The sequence below is a fragment of the Taeniopygia guttata genome, chromosome 8 (assembly GCF_048771995.1).
Source record: "Taeniopygia guttata chromosome 8, bTaeGut7.mat, whole genome shotgun sequence".
Lineage (NCBI taxonomy): Eukaryota > Metazoa > Chordata > Aves > Passeriformes > Estrildidae > Taeniopygia > Taeniopygia guttata.
The window spans coordinates 16,412,255-16,432,141 of NC_133033.1; the positions used below are offsets into that span (position 1 = coordinate 16,412,255).

Below are 19,887 nucleotides of genomic sequence, written 5' to 3' on the forward strand. Positions count from 1 at the left end.
GCTCATGGCTGGAGACTGCTCCCGTCCCCTTCGCAAACCTCAGAGTCTCCTCAGGATCACGCCTGTGGTGTTGAACTTCCTTCTTTCCATCCACTGGTACCTGCCTTTCAAGCATTTTTTCCTGAATACTTTCAGCACTTATCAACTAAAATGGTTATGTGCTTCTCTTACTTACACTGTGAAACTGGAAAGGCTCTCCCTTGCTCCAGGAGGTGGCACAGAGAGACTTCTATCGCCTGCGCAGCGGTTTTGCTTTGGCAGGACTGACAGTGCTGGGGAGTACGGATTTTCCTGCAGAGCACCGGCTGTCCGGCAGCCGCAGCCCGCCGCGCTTCCATCGCCGCGGCGGGCGCACACGGCGGGGCGGCCGCGGAGCGCCGGGCCCCTCACGCGAGGGAGCGGCCCTCGGCCGCGGGGCGCAGCGGCGGCCGGTAGAGGGCGCACTCCCGGCGGCACGCGCGCTGAGGCCCCGCCCCATCAGGGAAGCTGAGGGGGGTGGGGTCTCCCATATGGGGGCGGGGCCAGGCGGGAGCCGCCGGCTCTCATTGGCGGAGGCCGCTGCTGGCCCCGCCCCGCGAGCGGCGCGGGTCCCGCTCCGGGGCCGGTTACTGCCCGCGCGCCGAGCGCCGGCCCGGTGCTGTCCGTGAGGGCGGCCCCGCCGCCAGGCACCGACCGCCAGTCCCGCCCCGCTGTCTGTCGCCGTGCCGGGCGCGGGGCGGAGTGGCGGCCGGCACATGGCGCGCTGCGGCGGCGGCGGAGCGCCGAAGGGCCCCGGCCCGGCGGCGGCGGAGCGGCGGCGGCTGAAGGAGGCGCTGGCCGAGCAGCTCCGGCAGGATCTCGACAGGTGGGCGCGGGGCGGCGGCCGAGCCGGGGCGGCTCCGGGCGGGCGGGGACACGCGGTAACGGTGCCGTCCCGCAGGCTGCTGGCGGAGGGGACCCACTCCGACGTGACCTTCCAAGTCGGCGACGAGGAGGTGCGGGTGCACCGGGCGGTGCTGCTGGCGCGGGCGCCGCTGCTCTGCGAACGTCTGGCGGGGGGGCAGCTACAGCTGGAACCCGCGGAGTTACGGGAATTCCTGCGGTGAGTGCGCGGCCGCGGCGCATTGATGGGCTGGCCTCGGCATCAGCTCTCTTGTGTCCTGCCTCTTCTTCTTTTCCCAGTGCCAGCACCTGTTTTAAAGCTTTTCCCATTCAAGGCAGTACCCTCCCAGCCTTCCTGCAGAGTTTGCAGAGGACTTTTCTGTAACTTCTTCCTTTCCCTCTGCCTTTTGCCCTTCTCCTGAAGGGCACGTGGCTGTACTCTCCACTTTAGCGTGTTTTTTTTATGGTATGTAAAGGACTTGTAATAGAAAAAAGCAGCAAAAATCCTTTGAGATTGTCTGTGCCTACAAAAACCCTTTTTAGCAAGATTCCCTAATGAAAACAGCAAATAAAAATCCACTCGCAGCTCATATTTGAAAAAGTTATGAATATAGGAATCTAAGAGAACTTCAGCAAGTTGGATGAAAATACATTAAGTTCAAACCACATCTCTCAAGTCCTAGTGAAGCATGGGCTAGGCCCAACAAAGCACAGCTTTGGTGCAAACTGGGATGCCAGAGGGAGGTGTGTGGGCTGGCTGCTCCCAGGGACTAGTGCAAGGGCCAGCATGTTTTTGCACTGCTGGCTATTTTCCCGTTGCCACATATGCAACATCTCTCATGTCTTGCTCCAAACCTTAGGTGAGTTACACGAGGGGTGTTGGCCAGTGCAACCAGACTTTGCAATCCTCCACCTTTTAAGTTCCTCTAATCCTTTTTTCAAAGAACTGCTTTTCTGTTACAAAGCTCTGGTGTTGCCACCTAAAAAAGAGTTGGTGTTAGAGCCAATCGGCACTTCCAGGATTGCACCGGGAGCAAAGTGGTAGAAAGAAATCATTCTGGGACTTTGCATGAATTCAGGATGTGCCTAGAAAATGTTGGTACTTGCAGGCTCCTGAGATTGTTGCCAACAGCAACAGGATAGAGTTGCAGTTTTAAACTTTAGTGCTTTAAACACAACCCAATTATGAAAGAAAACTTTGAGAGCCCAGAGTAATATCTGAAACATAGAATCCTTATAGTGGAGCAGGTTGATTACCAGGCATTTGTTGGGTTACTGCCACAGCCTGGCAGGAGCATTAGCAAAACAAGTGGCAAGAAACAAAACAGCATTGGCTTTGTCTTGTATTTTTCCTGATTTCATTGTTACTGTGATATCATTTCTTTCACATTCATCAAAGTGGTGTTACAGAAGAATTTAATGGAGAAGTATGATAATGAAATTTTCTTTTAATCAAATTAATTTTTAAACTATTATTCTGAATAATTATTTTTATACTGTTATATCAGGGGTTTGTATTCCTAATGGTAAGCACTAAATATGTTACTGATACTTGCTTTCAGTTTTGTCTGGGTTTGCTGTAAGGCAAGAAATGATGCCTGAAGTTCTGCATGTTCTCCAAAATGCATGGTGTTGGAAGACACCTTTAACCTCAGCTCAACTAATTGTAAACCTTTTGTCTTTTCACAGTTTAGAGTTTAGAATCTTCAGATGAACCTCCCCATATGTTCTAAGCTGTGTATGAAACGTGCTTTACAAGATAATTGCTTTCTCTTAACTTAGTTTTCGGTGCTGTTTGATACTTCACCGTTTGAGTCCTCTCTAACCCAGCACATTCTGTGGGGATTCATGCTTACAGAGTGCACTGAAGTTTGAACTCATTTGGACCAAAGAAAGGACTGCTTGAAAAAGCCTAATCCATTGTTCAGATGATCAAGTAGTATCAGTGGCTGTTGAATCTCAGTGGTTTCTTATTGTTAAGACACAAATTAATTCGATCTTTTTAAGTGCACAACAGTGCCTTAAATTAGAGCTTTAGTTTTACTGGAAGCCAGCCTAGTTCTTGGAGCATATAAACTGCCATGATGAGTTGTAGCAGAGACCTCTATCTGCAGCTGAGCTCCTGAGAGCTTTTGTCTTCTACAGAAGTTCTGGTTTCTTGTATATATGGAGAAGCAGAATACTAGTAATAGTATTACAAAGTTCATCAAAGCTATAACAAAATCTCATTCCTTTTCCTGTTTGTATTCAACTTTGCTTTTATTTTCCCAAGTAAAACTTATCTTTCCATGGGGATTTGGGGATTATTTTCTCACGAGCTATATCTGGCCTCCCTCTCAGTGAGGCACACTTCCTGTGGGCCTCTGTCTCTTCATCAGGAGAGATGAAGTGGGCTATGTGTCACTTGTGTGCTGAAGGCTGTGGTAGCTCCTCTTCCCTCTTCTTCTGAGCAGGAGATAGGACACAGTAAACTTCATACTGATCTTTCTGCATAGCCTCAGCACGAAGTAGATGAGCAACTAAGCAGTGCTCTGTTTCCCTCTGTACACTTGCACTTATCTGAGCACACCAGGAAGAAACTTCTGGTCCCCAGACGTGCAGCATCCATATTGTAGACACTCTGTATGCTATGTTTGTCGCTGAAGTTAATATTGACTTTGCCCTCCAATAGCCTTCTGTCATTCTTCAGGAAACAACTAGAAAAATGTCAACAGTTGCAAGTACATTGATAGCTGGAGATGCCTGCCTAGGCAGGGTTCTGCAGTGTGCCTCAAGAAGAGAAACTTAGCCATCCCTGAAGGATGGCTGGCTGGCACAAATCACTAGATCATTACTGTCTTGCCTGTTGAGAGGCAAACTACTTTTTATTTTCTCTTGCAGTTGGACAAAATAGTGCTTTAGCAATAAAAATCTAGATACTGTCTCAATATTTCTATTATTATTCTATTAATTATATTCTATTAATATTCTGTTATTATTCTATTAGAGGATCTGATGCAAGGAAGGACAGAGAAGGTCCTGATGACAGTGAGATCCAGTTAAAAAGCAATAAATACAATCAAATACAAAGGAATACATTTGTCATTGTGACAGTTACTGCCACAGGGTTAGTTTGCAATACCAGCAGTTGATTTAAAGACCAGCCAAGCCTTCGACCGTGTTGCGCTTGTAGAATTCTGTATCAGGCAGGACAAGGATGTTACATCTCGCTCAAGTGCAGGCAGAAACCTTTTAGAAGGTAAACTCTAGACAGCACGATGACAATAACTTCTTTCTCTAGAGTCTATGCACACCTTTCCTTTGTATAAAAAAATCTTCAGCTATGGTAACTGCTATGAATACAAGACACCCTACAGCATTGTTCCCATTTCATATGCCACTAGCACACCTCTTGCAAACTCAGTGTTGCTCATGTCTATCAGATTCTTTTCTGTGTACAGAGAAAAAAAACCAAGCCATAAGGTGGTGTACCTGTTAAAATTACACAGCATCATACTAACGCTACAGAACTATTAGCACTATTTCCAGCATGCTATTCTCTTTCATGTGAGGTTTTCATAAAAGAGCTACACCAAATAGAATGGCTGTGAATATTTTTTTCTTTAAATACAATTTCCAGTTAGAGTTCCACTGGATTAGCAAATCTAAAGGGAAATGGAAGAATCTTAAGTGGCTAGGGTAGGTTGAAGTTGTGTGTATGAAATGCTTGACTTAGACAATGAAGATGCCCTGCCCTAGCTTTGCAAGTCTACCAAGATTTAAATGCACTACACAAGACTGTTTGCTGCAGTTGGGTTTGCTAGACGTGGGCGCATTAAAATTCTGGGTATGTAGTGGTTCAGAGGCTTCCTATGTTGGTTTTATTTTTATTAATAAAGTAAATAGATTTGGGTTTCATTTTGGCATTTAATTGTGGTAGCTGTTTAAGTAAAACTGTACAATATGGTATTTCACACATGTGCAGAAGATACTTGTTGTTACTCTGGTTATTATGACATCCTTGTCTCTCAGCTTGAGAGGCTTGGGTTTGGCAGAGGGACCATTCGGGGGATAAGGGATTGGCTGGATGGTCACACTCAAAGAGTTGTGGCTGCTTAACAAGATGCTCAGCATGAGCCAGCAATGTGCACTCACAGCCCAGAAAGCCAGCCCTAGCCTGGGCTGCATCTGAAGCAGCGTGGCCAGCAGGTGGTTGGAGGTGACTGCCCCCTCTGCTCCACTCTCCTGAGACTCCGCCTGGAGTGCTCATCCAGCCCTGGGGCCCCCAGCATAAGAAACACCTGTTGGAATGAGTCAAGAGAGGGGCAACAAAGCTGGTCAGAGGGCTGGAGCCCCTCTCCCATGAAGACAAGTTGAGAGAATTTGAGTTCATCAGCCTGGAAAAGAGAAGGCTCTGAGGATCATCTTGTGATGATACACCTCTATCTGACTTAAAGGAGAGATCTATAACTTTACAGAATTGTTGTCTTCTGCTCTTTACATAACCAAACTAGGATGGCACATTGAATGATGCCTGCTCAAGTGGTTTGGAAAGTTTTTAAAAACTATTCCTAATACAATTCTGCAGTAAGGGTCCTGGATTCTTAAAGCAACTGCTTTGAAGAGATGATTTTACATTATCACTAAACCATCTGAGCTCCATGCCAGATTTCCCTAACTTTTATTATGCAGAAAAGCACAATTCAATACTCTGGAGGAGACAGTCTAGAAAACTTCACTCTGCTTTAGAAATGAGCCTGTTAAATACAGGACACTGCCAAGCAAAGTTTTTTATAGCAGGTTATAGAAACTGCAGAATCTTACATTCTGGAAACATCTAATGGGATTTACTGAGATAAAAGGAAATTTCTAAAAGAGATGCCAAAATCATTTTGCTGTCTGTGAAGCAAAATGATGGATGTGTCCCATGAGTCTTTCAGAGTAGTAAATTTACAGTCTGTATTCAGCAGAACTTAATATTAAGATAACCTACTGATTTTCTGGAAGTAATAAAATGCAGGAATGTGACTGGATTTTAAAGGTTAATTGAAAGAGTCAATGTTTCTTGACTTTTTGCAGGAAAAAACTTAAAATTAACCTTTTCAGATCCAGAAACCAGTTACTTAGTTCTGGTTTAAAATGCCACTTCATTTGTTTTATTTACTGAGTTCCTAATTGTATTAAGGATGCCATTTTTATTGACTGAAGCCTTGTGATAACAAAATTAATTGTATTCCTGAGGTTTCTTGTGTAGATTCTCTGAAATTACCCTGAGCATTCCCAGGAGATTGTTGCTTCATTGCCTAGCTTATGAGATTCCCTATGGATGTTTTTCAGTTACTGCAGAAAGTAAGAATATTAAAAGAATTAATTTATGCTAAAACACTCTATCTCTTGCTGCTAGTTTTCTTTCTCCCTCAAAGTCAATTTGTACTGTCTACATGTTAAATATGCAAAAGCTTTGTAGCAACAGAAAGGGGAATAAGAAAAGTTCCAGTGCAAATTTAGCCTAACGTGTTCGATGGCAATTTTTTTTTTTTTCAACAAACTCTTCCAGCAGTTTTTATATTCAGTATGTGACCAGTGGACTTGAGTAATTGTGGTATTAGCTTACATCTGGTGAAGATGGAGGGATAAAGTGTGAATTATTGAATTTTTTTTTCCTAGTACTGGCATTGTCTGTGTGACTTTAAGTGACAGTTCTTGGAAGGTCTAGTGTGGACAAAAAACTTGAAGACAAAACTTCAGAATACTTCTGTAAATTTTTCAATTTCTGGAAATTTTGAATTCTCTAGCTTTAACTGGGTTTCTACTCTGAATTTCTATTTGTGATTCCTACTGCTTTAGAGCTGTAAAACACCGATGTTACCTACTGTGCAGCACAGTGAATGGGGAAGAAGAATGTGTGGAGCTTGTGGTCTTGAATTTTCTAAAGAATTGCAAAGTCTCCCTGCTCCATCAAACAACTTTTGCTCCTATTCTTGGTAGTATGGCATGGTTTGACTTGTCTTTCCCTCATGCTATTATTATGGTAGGTTGGAAAGCACTTTAAATATCAAAAGCAATAGATGGTCAGCTCATAGGTTAGGAGTTCTGAAAGCACACACATACCCAACAACCTTAAAATCACATGTGAAAAGGATCCACTGATCTTACTCTTTCCATGTGAAATCTTATTGTTCCTGTTGCATCCTTTCCTGGTGCTTGCTTTCAAAATTTAACAAAAATATTAACCTTCTTATTCCATATATTCTTGTTTCTTCTTCTTCTCTCCTGATGGGGATCTGTATCACATAGACAAAAAAAAATTGTACCTATCTCAATCCTTTAAATAGAGGACTCAAGAAGGAAAATGGTTTCTTTTTATGTTTTCTCTGTCCCATTAGAGTACAGCGTTCAAATAACACACTCAAATTACTGTTCTCTGAGTATTAACAAAAAGCCTCTCTGCCGTGGAGGGAGAAATACTCAGATCTCTGAGTATTTCTGCTACATCCAAAGGAACTGTAGCTCTTCTGTTAAACTTTGTTAACTTCATCTAGATGGTATGAAACCAAGGATCAAACATGTTGTCTGTGCTGGAGTGCAGTGTGTTTCTAAAAATGTGAGATCTTTGCAGTCACAGACTGCAGGCTTTGTTAGCCTTTCCAGATCCTGAGCCAAAAATAAGCTGGTGAAACAGATGGGCAAGTGGGAAGCTGGAATTACTAGATAGGCAAAGTGAAAATTCTTGGGTAATCTTAACTGCACATTTTTGTGCTTTAAGTGCTTCCTTTGAAATTAAAATTTATTTCTCCAATTCATTTATATATCTATACAATTTTTATGATTTTTTACTGTAATCTTGATGTTAGAAGGTTTTGATATTTTGTGGTGCTTGTTTATGCTTTTCAAGCATTTGCAGAAATAAGTTTTCCAGAGATACATTTTTTAAAAGGTTGGGTTTTTTAAGCACCAGAGAGTCCAACACTTTGTTTTCTGGTCATAAATTTTGCTAGAAAACTAAGTAATTTTTTGTTTTCTTTAATTGAAAAATGAGAGTAAAAATTAGTGTTACCTTCTAGGATTCTGTATTCATCTGATATAAATCTTAAAGAAATTGAGGAGCTGTTTATGAGGAAAATACAAGAAAGCAACAATACTACTCTTCAGAATGCTCAAAAAAATGTACATTGTCTTGGACAAAGCAAAAGAACACCAGTTGACCAGAGTACTCCAAGTGGAGCTGTGCAGAAAGGAGTTGTTTGTTTGCCTGGCATTGAGGAAGAAATTCCAGAAACAGTCATTGATACAGAAAGCAACAAAGATGCTGCAGGTAAGTTTGGAATTACACTTTTTCTCTCTTTTTGTCTTTTAAATAATTGTTCAAATATTCCTACAGCTGTAAAAATGCAGGCAAAATTAAAACTATTGTTACAGCACAGCTGTCATGGATATTCTTTTCTATGGCCCACCTCATTATCTCACACTTAAAAGAAATTAATTGCTGCAGAAGTTAGGCAGGCACAGTTCCCAGCCAAAGTGTGGTGTAATAAATCTGGAGCTGCCAGGCATCAGGTGTGGTCATCACCATGTCCTGTCTTTTCCCTGGAATACAGTGAGCTCCCCTCTTCACCATGTAGGACTTCCACACAGCAGAGTATCTCCCTTGTTTTCCTTTCCTAGCAAATTGCACTGGTTCCACTGTTGTTTTAGGAGGGCTCTGGAACCTTTCAGAATCTTCCATACTACAGCTCTGAATGAAATCATACAAGTGTTTAACTGCATCTTCCCCAGAGGTGCTGGCTGCTACAGCTGTGTCAGTGACACGGGCTCAAGCAGCACATCTGTTCAGGTGAGACCTGTGGCACTGCATGCCCCCAGACTTCCTCAGGGGCTGCTCTTCTTCAGAGCAGAAAAGAACAAACTGGCAAAGAGTAACTGTAGCACTTCTGTAGATACCAAATAGGGAACATTGGTCAAGTTTCTGGTAAGTCAAAATAAGAAGTAAAAGGCCATGTTTGGAAACCTTTTCAAGGAAAACTCTAGCTTGAATATGTAATAATAAAAAATTTAATTATGCCAGATTCTTTTCAAATATTTTGTCTGTGCACTGTCAATAGTCTCTTGTACGCCTGACAAAGTGAAAACAGCTTTTTCCCCTATATGCAGGTCATTCCAAAGTAGAAACCGCATCTGTGTTAGGAGAAGACTTATTGATGCTCTACAAGAAGTGCTGTTGTCCAGATATTAATATTTGCGTAGAAGGCAAACATTTTCAAGCTCACAGGTACATAAGTATTTATAGTAAAAAGTTTTTCAATCAATAACATCTGGTATAAAATGCTGCTGTTACTGTTATCTGTAGGAAGTTATTGCTGGTGCTGGTCTCTAGCTGTGAACTGTTACAGTTTTTAGGACTTATGTGTGGAGCGACTGTACTTTGATACTAATGGATATAATACATCATCAACAGCAACTATTTTGAAAACAACTGTGCTTTTAGCACTTCTAAGATTGCCACTGTAATCTCATATATTGAGTATATACTCATGGAAATACTTGGAGACTTTTTTCCTCTATATATATATGTATGAAATATAAAATAATTTGAAAATCTGTGATCTGTAAAGAAAGCAAAAATCTACTAATAAACTATTCAGTTATTAATGCTGAATAAAACTTCCATATAGGCAGAAAATTTCTGGAGTAGTAATTTTTGTTTCAGCTCTGCAAAATCTGTGTGTACAAAATCTGTTTTTACTTTCATTACTTCAGTTTTATAGATGTAAAGATTGTCAGGAGCCTTTCCTAGATCAAAAGTCCAAGACCATTTAAGAACTTTGGCTTATTGTACTCCTGTGGCTTGGGAAAGCAAATTAAGGTGTCAGCACCATTCCTTGTACCTTTGATTTAAGTGTTTGCACTTGAGATAGCAAACTAGACAGCCTGTATTTTGTTCCCTTTGAGTATATTAAGTAACTTAGAGGGAGTATAAAAACCCTCCATTACTTCTAGTACTTTCTCAACACAAAACGGGGGGGGGGGGGGGCAGTTTGTTACTGACATTACAGTATCTTTAGAGAAGGTATATTATAATTATGTGGTATTTGGATATATGCTACATTTTCAGAATTAAGTGTAGTAAGGAATGTTTGTTTCTTCTGGTCTACATTATATGTTCTCAGATACGTAAGTTTGAGAAACAAATGCTTTACTGCAGGAAAAATAGTGCAACAAAGAGCTTCTATCAGCAGAGCTTCTTTAATTTAGGCCACTTGCTGCCTGAGGCTATGTATCTAGTTTAACTAGCATCAAAAGATACGGCAGTAAATCATAGAGAAAACAAGGATGTTCTGAAACAGGCGCAGGACTTGAGCTCGTTTTAGCCCTGGGTCATGTGAACAGTAGGAGCTAATATGGGCAATGGAACTTTGAGTATCATTGTGATGAAAGAACTAGAATGCTTTACTTACTCTAAGGGGTTTTTTTGTTAAGTTCTCAAACAGGAGACAGGCTAGGCCCCCAGTCTCCCACTTGTGTCAATATTCCTTACTTTCTCATGAAGTCCTGTGGGCTTCCAATAGACTTTAGTGTTGCTGGTTTAGGTCTTCCTAGTGTTGCATTTTTACAGAGCTCTGCATGAAGCAAATCAGATTTGGTTGGTACTAAAACTGGCACTAACCCCATCACTGTAGGAAAGCACAGATAAATTTATTTCAAAATAATTTGGTATCTCCATGTATTTTATAAATATATGCTGATAAAATTTAAATTTAGGTACTGCATATTCTGCTGAGTACCTGTCTTATTTAAAATGAGTCTCTGAAATACCCACTCTAACTATGCCCTTGAACTTGACTGATCACTGTTCATTACTAAAATTTATTTGGAATGGAATAAAAAAATGGAGATAAGTGTATTCCATATCTCTATGATATTGTGTTATTGTATCTTATAAACAAAATATGGTGTGTGTACCCCGAATTTCATACACTTCAGGTAAGGATGTAATACTAATTTACGTGTGGACGTATTTCACTAAGATAGGAAACGTTCAGTGAAAGCTTTGTTGTTATTATTTTTGCTGGATGACTCACAGGAGGAATGTGCGAGAAGGTTCTAATTTAAAGTATTGAGACTTCTGAAGCAGGAGGAGGGAGGAGAGATGACAGAATACAGAATATAAAATGACTGTAAAAGAGACCATAAATAGCATTCTTCATGCTTCTTCCTACACAAAATGAGAGTGCTCAGAAACATTTTAAGAGACAAATGCATGTAACAGAAAGGATTCTCAAGCCTGGTATAACGTTTTGCTTTTTCTGCCACAGGAAATACACGACATAAGCTAATTTTAGAAATAATAGGAAGCTTAGAAAGTGTCATGAAAAAATTCTATGTATGAGAATATTATCTGTGGCTGTAGTAAGCCAGACAAGATACATAAAGGCTAATGCAATAACTGGTGTGGATCTGGAAAACTGAAATCACAAAGCAGTTTTCATCCACTATCTTGTCTTCCTCTCTGCCACTGTACTTCCACCTTAAGAGTCCTGTTGCAAAGGTCTTCTTACCTGATATTTTGAAGACTGATACTGGTAGAGATACTGAGCTACACAGACTGCAGCTCTGGGGTTTCTTTATTCTCTTTTATGGATGGATGGGCCAGTTATATGCCTTTTAAATATAAAAGGGCAGTAAGTGTAAACAGAAGTAGCTGATAGCTCTTGTTGCAAAAATACATCATATTGTCCCAGCATGTGTTAATACCAAGTTTTGTTTGACTTGTGGTGAGTAGCAAATTCTGAATACAAGACATTACACACTTATGATTTTGATAAATGCACATTTCGTAATATAAGTAGAATTTAAGATGTTCAGGATATAATTATTTATAATGGGGCTGTATAAAATATTTATTTAATAACTGTTATTTAGTCTTATTTGGTAAATAAAACAGGAGAAATAAATGTGAAATTTTATATAAAAGGAAGATGCTTGTGGTAATAGATTTCCTCTGTGTGAATCTCAAAGTCATACTAAAAACAAGCTTTAACTGAAAAATTTATAGAGTACCGTTTGTTTTTTTCTGTAGCATATTTTGAAATTCCAAACATACTGGGAGAAAAGGCATGCAGCACACAGCTGACACCTTAATGCATAAAGGGCAAAGATTTAAGTCAATGTTATCAAAGAGTCTCATCATGAATATTTGTATGTAGTGGAATAATGTTTACTTTTTCTCTCTCAGGGCCATTTTATGTGCCAGATCTAGTTACTTTGCTGCTATGCTGAGTGGAAGTTGGGCTGAGAGCTCTCAAGAGCACATCACTCTTCAAGGGTAAGTGTCATCTCTGCAAGTCGTGTGGGAGCAAAGGTAGGCAATTTACAATTGCTGCAAATATGTAACAACTGTGCTGTGTACAGAGCGCTGAAGATTAATATGCCTTGACACTTTTCTCCAGCCTGATACATTTCCTGAGTACTGTTTTGACTTCTGGATGAAACTCTGTGTCTAGTGTATTTGTTAATATTGTCAGATGATTCAAAAAAGTCTTTTTCATCAACAAAAGGGCACTAATCCTTTTGTGTAGAATATGTTTTAATATTCACAATATACTTGAGAATTCTTTCACTTCTTGTTGTACATGTCATAAAAATACTGTGACTGTCTGAACAATGTAAATGTACTTATTGTATAAATAAGTATGAAAATTACAATATAAAGATAAATAACATTTCCTAAATAGTGTTTAATTATGATATTTCAGCAGCATATACTAAGGCAATTTTATCTAGTGGGCTTGTTCACCATGGCTTTCTGTGTGAGAATAATGGAGCTGTCACTGTAGGATGAATACTTAAGACTTCATAGATAAGCTGGGGACTGCCAGGTTAGTTCTTTTCAGTATCAGAAAACTCTATTGAAATACATTCAATTTCCTTTAAAAGCAAAGGAGTACTGATCCATGTACATGTTAGCTTTTTTTTCAGTTATGATGTTGGCCAATTCCGTTTCCTTCAGAAAGAACTGTGTACCTGCAAAATGTAACTGCTTTGTGTTAATACAAAATATCTTGGCCAAGTGATACTTTCTTAAATGTTCGTTTTAGTTTCCTGTTAGTGTAATAATGCTGCTGCCAAATCAGAAACGTTATCTGTTGATTTGGTTATAACTTCCAAATCCTTATAGAACAATATATTTGCAATTTAATTTATTCTTTTTTTTTTTACAGTATTTTAGAGGCTGACAGTCACCAATTACTCTGGTGTTTACACTTCTCTCTCTGTAATTGATTTCTCTGTGGTTAACAAATTTCATCCTTATTTTTCAGTAGAGGCATTCTCCTGAGAAGTACTGAATCCTTATATGAGACTATTCTCATGCCAATGTCTCATAATTTCTGTTATTATGAGTCATATGCATAATTTTGCCTTTTCCAGTTCACTTTTCTGCTTAGTGCTGGTTTCTGTGCTGTTTTCTACAGCACTTATAAATGAAGTACATATGGCTTACTCTGAAATAATGAAAATCCTGCTTAAGGTAACAGCTGTCAAGACTGTGGGGAAACTCCTCCTTGCTGACTTTATGGCTGTTGTGTGTGCTGCTATACAGGGAGACAGCTGTGCTGATTTTGTTTCTTTGCATATTGCTGGGTTTTTTCCTTTTGCTTTTATTCATCAATGTCAATTGCTTAAACATGTCTGACGTTTTAAAGGGTCTTAGTTCTGCATGAATATTCCATTTATACTCATGCACACAGGACTTGTGGGTCCTGAAGATTGCATACAAAAATATATGTGCACAAGTACAAGAAAGTGTTGTTCGGATCATGTCCACCACTGAGGCTTTCTGTGCCTTTCTGCATTGAGATGCTGGGACTGTGAAAGGATGCAAACACTGCTGTATAGGCCTGCCAGCTTTCTTAATCTGAATAAAGACTAAATATTCTGAGTAATATTTCTACTTAGCATTGTAATAAAACTTCTAAATATCTATTTTTGTGTTGTACGAACAAAAATATATCATAAAATAAAGACTCGGAATAATTATATAAAACAATTTAAAAATATATAGTTACTTAATAGCTGACCTATTGCTGGTAAAGAGCTTGGCAATGATGAAAAAATCCTTCTTCTATTTTATCAGTGTAAATAATATTAGTGAGTCTGCTTATTACTTATTTTTAAAGATCTAAAGTGTCAAAAAGTTTCAGCAAATCCATTGAGTAGCTAAATTCACCCCAAATGTAGTCTATTTAGATATTTCTGCATTGCAAATTTTTATTGTTTTAATTTTATCAGATCTTTCGCCTTCCATTCACAGAGCAGCTGGATGACGTATCAGCTTTTTTACCAACTTCCTTTGGCTAAGAAATGTGATTCATTTTATTATGGGCATGTCTTTATGTGTATTTTTTCATTCTATTTTGCAGTATAAGCCATGCAGAAATGAATGTTGTCTTGCATTTTATATATGGAGCTATTCTGGACTTCCCAGATGAAGTTGATGCTGGGTATATATCAATTTTTTTCTTAATTTTAGTTTGTGCTCGTTTGCTTGCTCTGTATTTTCTCAGTTAAAAGTCAAAAGGAAGACTCAAAAGAGCTGTTGAACAAATCTTATCTATTTGACAGCTACTGGAAAAGGTGTGCCAGCTGGTTTTAGAATACCCTATGAGGAGAGTGAAAAACCGGATGATGTTTTATACCAAAATAAATCCCAATTGGCCTGTATCTCCCCTTTAGTTTTCAGACTAATATATACAGTATGTGATAGTATGTAACAGTTCATATTTTTAATTTATTTTTGAATAATCACTCAAGGGGATGAAAAAGCAAAATAGTTAGTCTTAGATCCATGAAAGATGATATATAGGAACCAAATGTAAATGTTGGCATTTTGTTCTGGGATAGTTTTTAATCACAGTTTTAAACATAATCCTGTATTAGTGAAGTAAATTCTGAAATTTGTGAATTATTCTCTAAAACTATTTATATATTAGGTTATGCCACTTAAAATGCTACCATTTCCAAAAAATATGGAATTGTTTATAATCTGTCTCAATACTGATGTTTAGCTAATTAATTGAGATATAAAATTAAATTATGACATTGATTATTATATAAAATAATTAATAGTTTGCTCACTCTGCTTTTTAAGAATGTCATCAATAACATTTTATGTAATCTTTGGGAAAAACCCTACAAAATTCCAGAACTCTGCTGGCACAAATACTTTTTTCATTTGCTATCCTTAAAATAGAGAAACTGAGAGTCTTCCAAACAGTTCTCAGCTAGAGACTGTTTTTATACAGGCTGAACTCAATAGCTGGAGATTATTATTAGATCCATATATGTTTCTGCTTTGAAGATTTTTCTTTGGCAAGTATCACACTTGGTTATCAGTCTCTTTCTGCAGTAAGTTCTGACTGAATCAAGGGATAAAGGTAGCATGTAAATTGTCCTGTAAGGAAAATGCACATATCACAAGGATTTTTTGATTCCTGTCACTACTGCTTTCTCTTCAGTCACATGTTGGGCATTGCAGACATGTATGGACTGGATGGACTAAAAGAAGTAGCTATCTACATTTTGAAAAGAGATTACTGCAATTTCTTCCAAAAGGTATGTCACTTCTCATGCTACTTGGTGAGCTACAGAGCCTGAGAATTTCAAATCTGTTACTTAACACTAAATCACAGTGACAAGGTATGTAGGAACTCTGTGATCAAGGTGTTGGCTGAAGTCACCAGTCCCTGTTCTCAGGTGTGAATCTGGAATAGATGGGGGGAGTAAGACTTGTGATATCATCAGCTATTTATAGACACTTGGAAACCCCAGCTGATTAAAAACAGTATTCTACATGATTAATTCAGTGTATTAAATTACACTCAGTATAGTTTAATATGTGCTATTGTAAATGTAACTCTTCTTGGTGGGCATGTGGAAGTGCTCTATATTTGTATATCTTGTTTCATGGGCATATATTTAGAAAAAAAAATCTGTTCAATTAAAATTGGTTTAAAAACAAACATCTGCTTAGAATTGAGCATTTCCATGCATTAGGCTCATGAGGCTGAATCCTGCTTTACTGACATGTGGAAATAGATGATGCATAAAGGCAAAAAATCTTAAATACCATGGCAGCTGACATTCCTTATGATCTTTGAACTGAAGATTTTGTATTTTTTTATAGTTTCTGTAAATCAAATGTACAATAATTGTGATAATTTTCTCACAACTCCAGCCTGTTCCTGGCAAACAGCAACCTGTACTAGAGTGCATGGCTATTGCCCATTCATTGGGAGTGGAAAACCTATATGCTGCTTGCATGAAGTAAGTAAAATAAAATAGTTTTTATCTGCTTTCTGTTGAAATTATTTTATATTGCAAGATGGGTTTATTTTGGCATATGTAACATTTACATTTTAAACGTTTTTTCTTCACAATACTTTAGAGGTATCACTTATGCTAACAAGTGAAGATAGAACATTTTTCATCTTCCTTACCTAAGAATGGCTCTCTTTTCAACAGATGGGTAGGAAAACATTTTGCAAGATGTTTTTCAGAGAAAAGCTTTGCCAATTTACCTACTGAACTTCAGAACAATTGTTTTGTTATGTTGATTAACTCTTTGGTAAGTAGTGTGCTTTGTAGAAAAATAGAGCAATGTAAATTTTTTCCTTATTTATCTGTACAATGTAATTTAAGAGATAATAAATATAGTTTCTTAAATCTGTAGTACATTTATACTATGTAAAAGTTAGAATAACAATTTTAGAAACTATTTTGATGTGAAATGTCATTGTTATGCTTCATGACACACAGTCTAGTAATTATCACACCCAATTCCACCATAATAATAGAAAATATGTTTATGAAACACAACTGTGACATCACAATGCAACATTATGGAAATGTTCAAGGCCAGATCGGATGGGGCTCTGAAAAACCTGGTCTAGTGGAAAGTGTAGGCTGTAGGCAGGAGGCTGGGATTAGAGGATCTCTAAGGACCCTTTCAACCCAGGCCATCCTATCATTCTCTGATTATGTATTTGGATAGGGAGAAACAGGAAATCACTGTATCAATTTCTGTGTTACATGGTGGCATACCTCATTTTTGACTGCCTTTTCATCTTTACCTGTATTCCAATTTGGAAGACATTGACTTCTTTCTTTTTCAGACCTCAGGTGGTTGCTGGCTATCAGGGATCACAAGCTATTTGTTTACAGGCAGGCTGACTTTACAAAAATAAAGTAGCAGTATAGTATCTATATCTTTTACTTCTCAGATAACAGTACTACACGGGTCCCGCCTAAAGCTCAGCTTTCATTTTTTGTAGCACTTACTTACATTGTTCCAATTTAGACCTGCCTAAGTTTAAGTATTTTCTGATTGTATTTCTGTATTAAACTATGCTTAGAGCTTATTTAAGGTAACTGATTTGAACTAGACCTGTTGACAGAAATTTGGTCAAGTACTCAGCCTGTAAATACACTGACTTGTAACAGATATATGAGAAGTATGTAGAAATTAAGGTAAATCTGTAGAGCTGCTGCCAAACATGACTGTCTATGTATGTAACTGAAATGTGGATTGTCACAGACAAAATGTCATCTAATTAACTCAGGTAACATTCACAGCATGATTTTGGTTCTCTCACATACGCAACAACAAAATATGTGACATCTCATATATCTCATGCTGAAATCCTTGTCCCCGTATCTGTGTTACCCAAACTAAATGGCTCCGGTGTGGCTGTGCGCTGGTTCTAGCCAAGAACTACCCCTGCTGAAAGGTCTGTGAAGCCTTCTTGGGACTGTTTTTTTCAGGACTTCTGTGATGAAGTACTTAAAAGTGCTGAGGCCAGCATGTCAGCTAGGAATAGCAGCTGCAACTGCATATTCAGGTGAAAGCCTGAAAAATGACAGATTTCAGAGCTATGTGCCTTTAGGTTGGATATTAGGTAAAGGTTCTTCCCCCAGAGAGTGGTTGGGCACTGGAACAGGCTCCCCAGGACAGTGGTCACAGCACCAGCCTGGCAGAGCTCAAGAAGTGTTTGGACAAAGCTCTCAGGCATAGGGTGTGACTCTTGGGGTGGTGCTGTGCAGGGCCAGGAGTTGGACTTATGATCTGTGAGGGTATCCTTCCAACACTGCTGTGAATCTGTGATCAAGAGAAACTTGAGAATATCCACAGTTATAAAACCTGAACAGTTTTACCACAATGCATGAATCTAACAGAATAAAGATGGCAGCTATAATACCTCAAGACTATGTCTAGTAACTCAAGATGCTGGGTGCTCTGTCACTGTATTATATCAGCATACCGAGCTGTTCCTAGAATATACATATAGCAATGTGTTTCATACATAGTATAAAATTTGAGAAGTTTTAAATAACATTTTCAGATACAGATCAGTTCATTCTGATCTACAGCTGTTCATAATTAAACCACCGCCCACCTCCAACTCCAAACTAACTCGGGTGTGTACTGCAGCTATGAGCACATGTAGACACAGTTCTAGGTTCTTCTCTAGGCCCTTGTGCAACATTATTAGGACAGCTGAAAGGTAAAGGCCCTCCTTCCCCTCTGCTTATTCTAGTCAATGAAGATGCTGTGGTACAGTTTGTGTGGGAATACATGTGCTGCCTTGCCAGCATTTGCAGAACAGCCATGGCACTGTGGTACGTGGTACTGCCCCCTTTGTGTACCCAGCTTTGCTGAAAGGTTTTTTGCAGCTTGGATGAAGTGGGTTTTAGTTCCCATATTAATGATTCAAAATTTGTGTTGGTGTGTCTTTGCAAGATTCACTGGTATTTTATGGACTGAAGTCTTGAAAGCATCTAGCGTTACAAAAATAATAAAGCTTAAGCCTCTTCTGCCCAGAGAATGGTTCTGATGAGCATTCATTACAGCATTTAAGATACCCATTCCAAAAACTTGTGGAATTCCCAGGGGAGTTTTTCACAATCTGCAAAAATGCTTTAAGCCTGCTTGAGGAATGAAAAAGAAAGGGTTTGACATTAATTTTGCTACTGTATGATTTACAGTCCTTTTTCTCTGCTGCTAGAGTTCTCTTCTGTAAAACTTTAAACATTTAGACCCAGTTAAACAGTATAACTCTGCTGATCCTTTAATGTACTGATGCTGGAAATGTAAAACCTAGTTAATGCGACAGCTCTTTAGAGGAAAAAAAAGATGCAAAGAAAAAGAGATTGTTGATGGAAAATCCCTGGAAAACCACAATGATGAACACAGAAACGTTAAAATGGGAGTATCATTTAAAGCACTTTCTCATCTTCATGAGAGAAAATTACAGGGTTTTTAGATAAGTGGACTCCACTTTAAAATGGTTAGGAAAAAAGTACAATAAAAGAAGTAAAATTCAGTTAGAAACACTTCTACAAAGTGCTGATTTAATTAGAAGTCAATGAAGGCATTTTATATTTCACAGGAAGTGTCTAATGGGAGTAAATGCCTATTGCCTTTTGAGCAGTGGTTGAATTTGAGACAATTCAAAAAGGTTGTAATTGAGTCCAGTGGGAGCAAAATCAAACCATGAGCATATATGTAATTCTTAATTTATGTGATCTGCAGAGAACAAACTGAGTTTGCCTAGAGATTAGTAAAATGATTTTTAAAATATATTTTAATAATGGATGGTTAGATTTTATCTTTTAACTATAATATGCACAAAGAAGGTACTCCTTGCTAACTTTCATAAGACAAATGTGATTGTGATCTGAATTTGCAGGATGGGTTTTTTGTGTCAAATATTTATCTGAATTGTTGCTTTTTCAAGTGTTACTGCATAATTTATCAGTGTCCTGCTAGGTCACAATGAATAGAGCTTTCAGGCTATTCTAATGTGGATAACCATAAATTCCAAGTTCTTTTCAAGTAATGTGTTAGCCAGTAAAGTTGCCCTCAGGTACTGTGCTGATGCAATGCATGAAAGAACCAAAGACACAGACCAGGATAATAAATATTAACATCTGTCTGCATGTTGAAATGTAACTAGAAACATAAAAGTTACATTTCTTTGAGAAACTCAGACA

General features: G+C 38.7%; 1 protein-coding gene across 1 annotated transcript in view; it reads left to right on the top strand.

The window, feature by feature from the left end:
* The first annotated feature begins 600 nt into the window (after positions 1-600).
* Positions 601-19,887, top strand: part of BTBD8 (BTB domain containing 8) — a 36,077-nt gene continuing 16,790 nt past the window's right edge. The window contains exons 1-9 of the mRNA XM_030278606.4: positions 601-844; positions 920-1,081; positions 7,905-8,155; positions 8,992-9,109; positions 12,074-12,163; positions 14,259-14,339; positions 15,354-15,450; positions 16,073-16,161; positions 16,360-16,462. Coding sequence (XP_030134466.4) covers positions 735-844; positions 920-1,081; positions 7,905-8,155; positions 8,992-9,109; positions 12,074-12,163; positions 14,259-14,339; positions 15,354-15,450; positions 16,073-16,161; positions 16,360-16,462 — 1,101 coding nt within the window. The 5' untranslated portion in view covers positions 601-734. The remainder of the gene's footprint in view (positions 845-919; positions 1,082-7,904; positions 8,156-8,991; positions 9,110-12,073; positions 12,164-14,258; positions 14,340-15,353; positions 15,451-16,072; positions 16,162-16,359; positions 16,463-19,887) is intronic.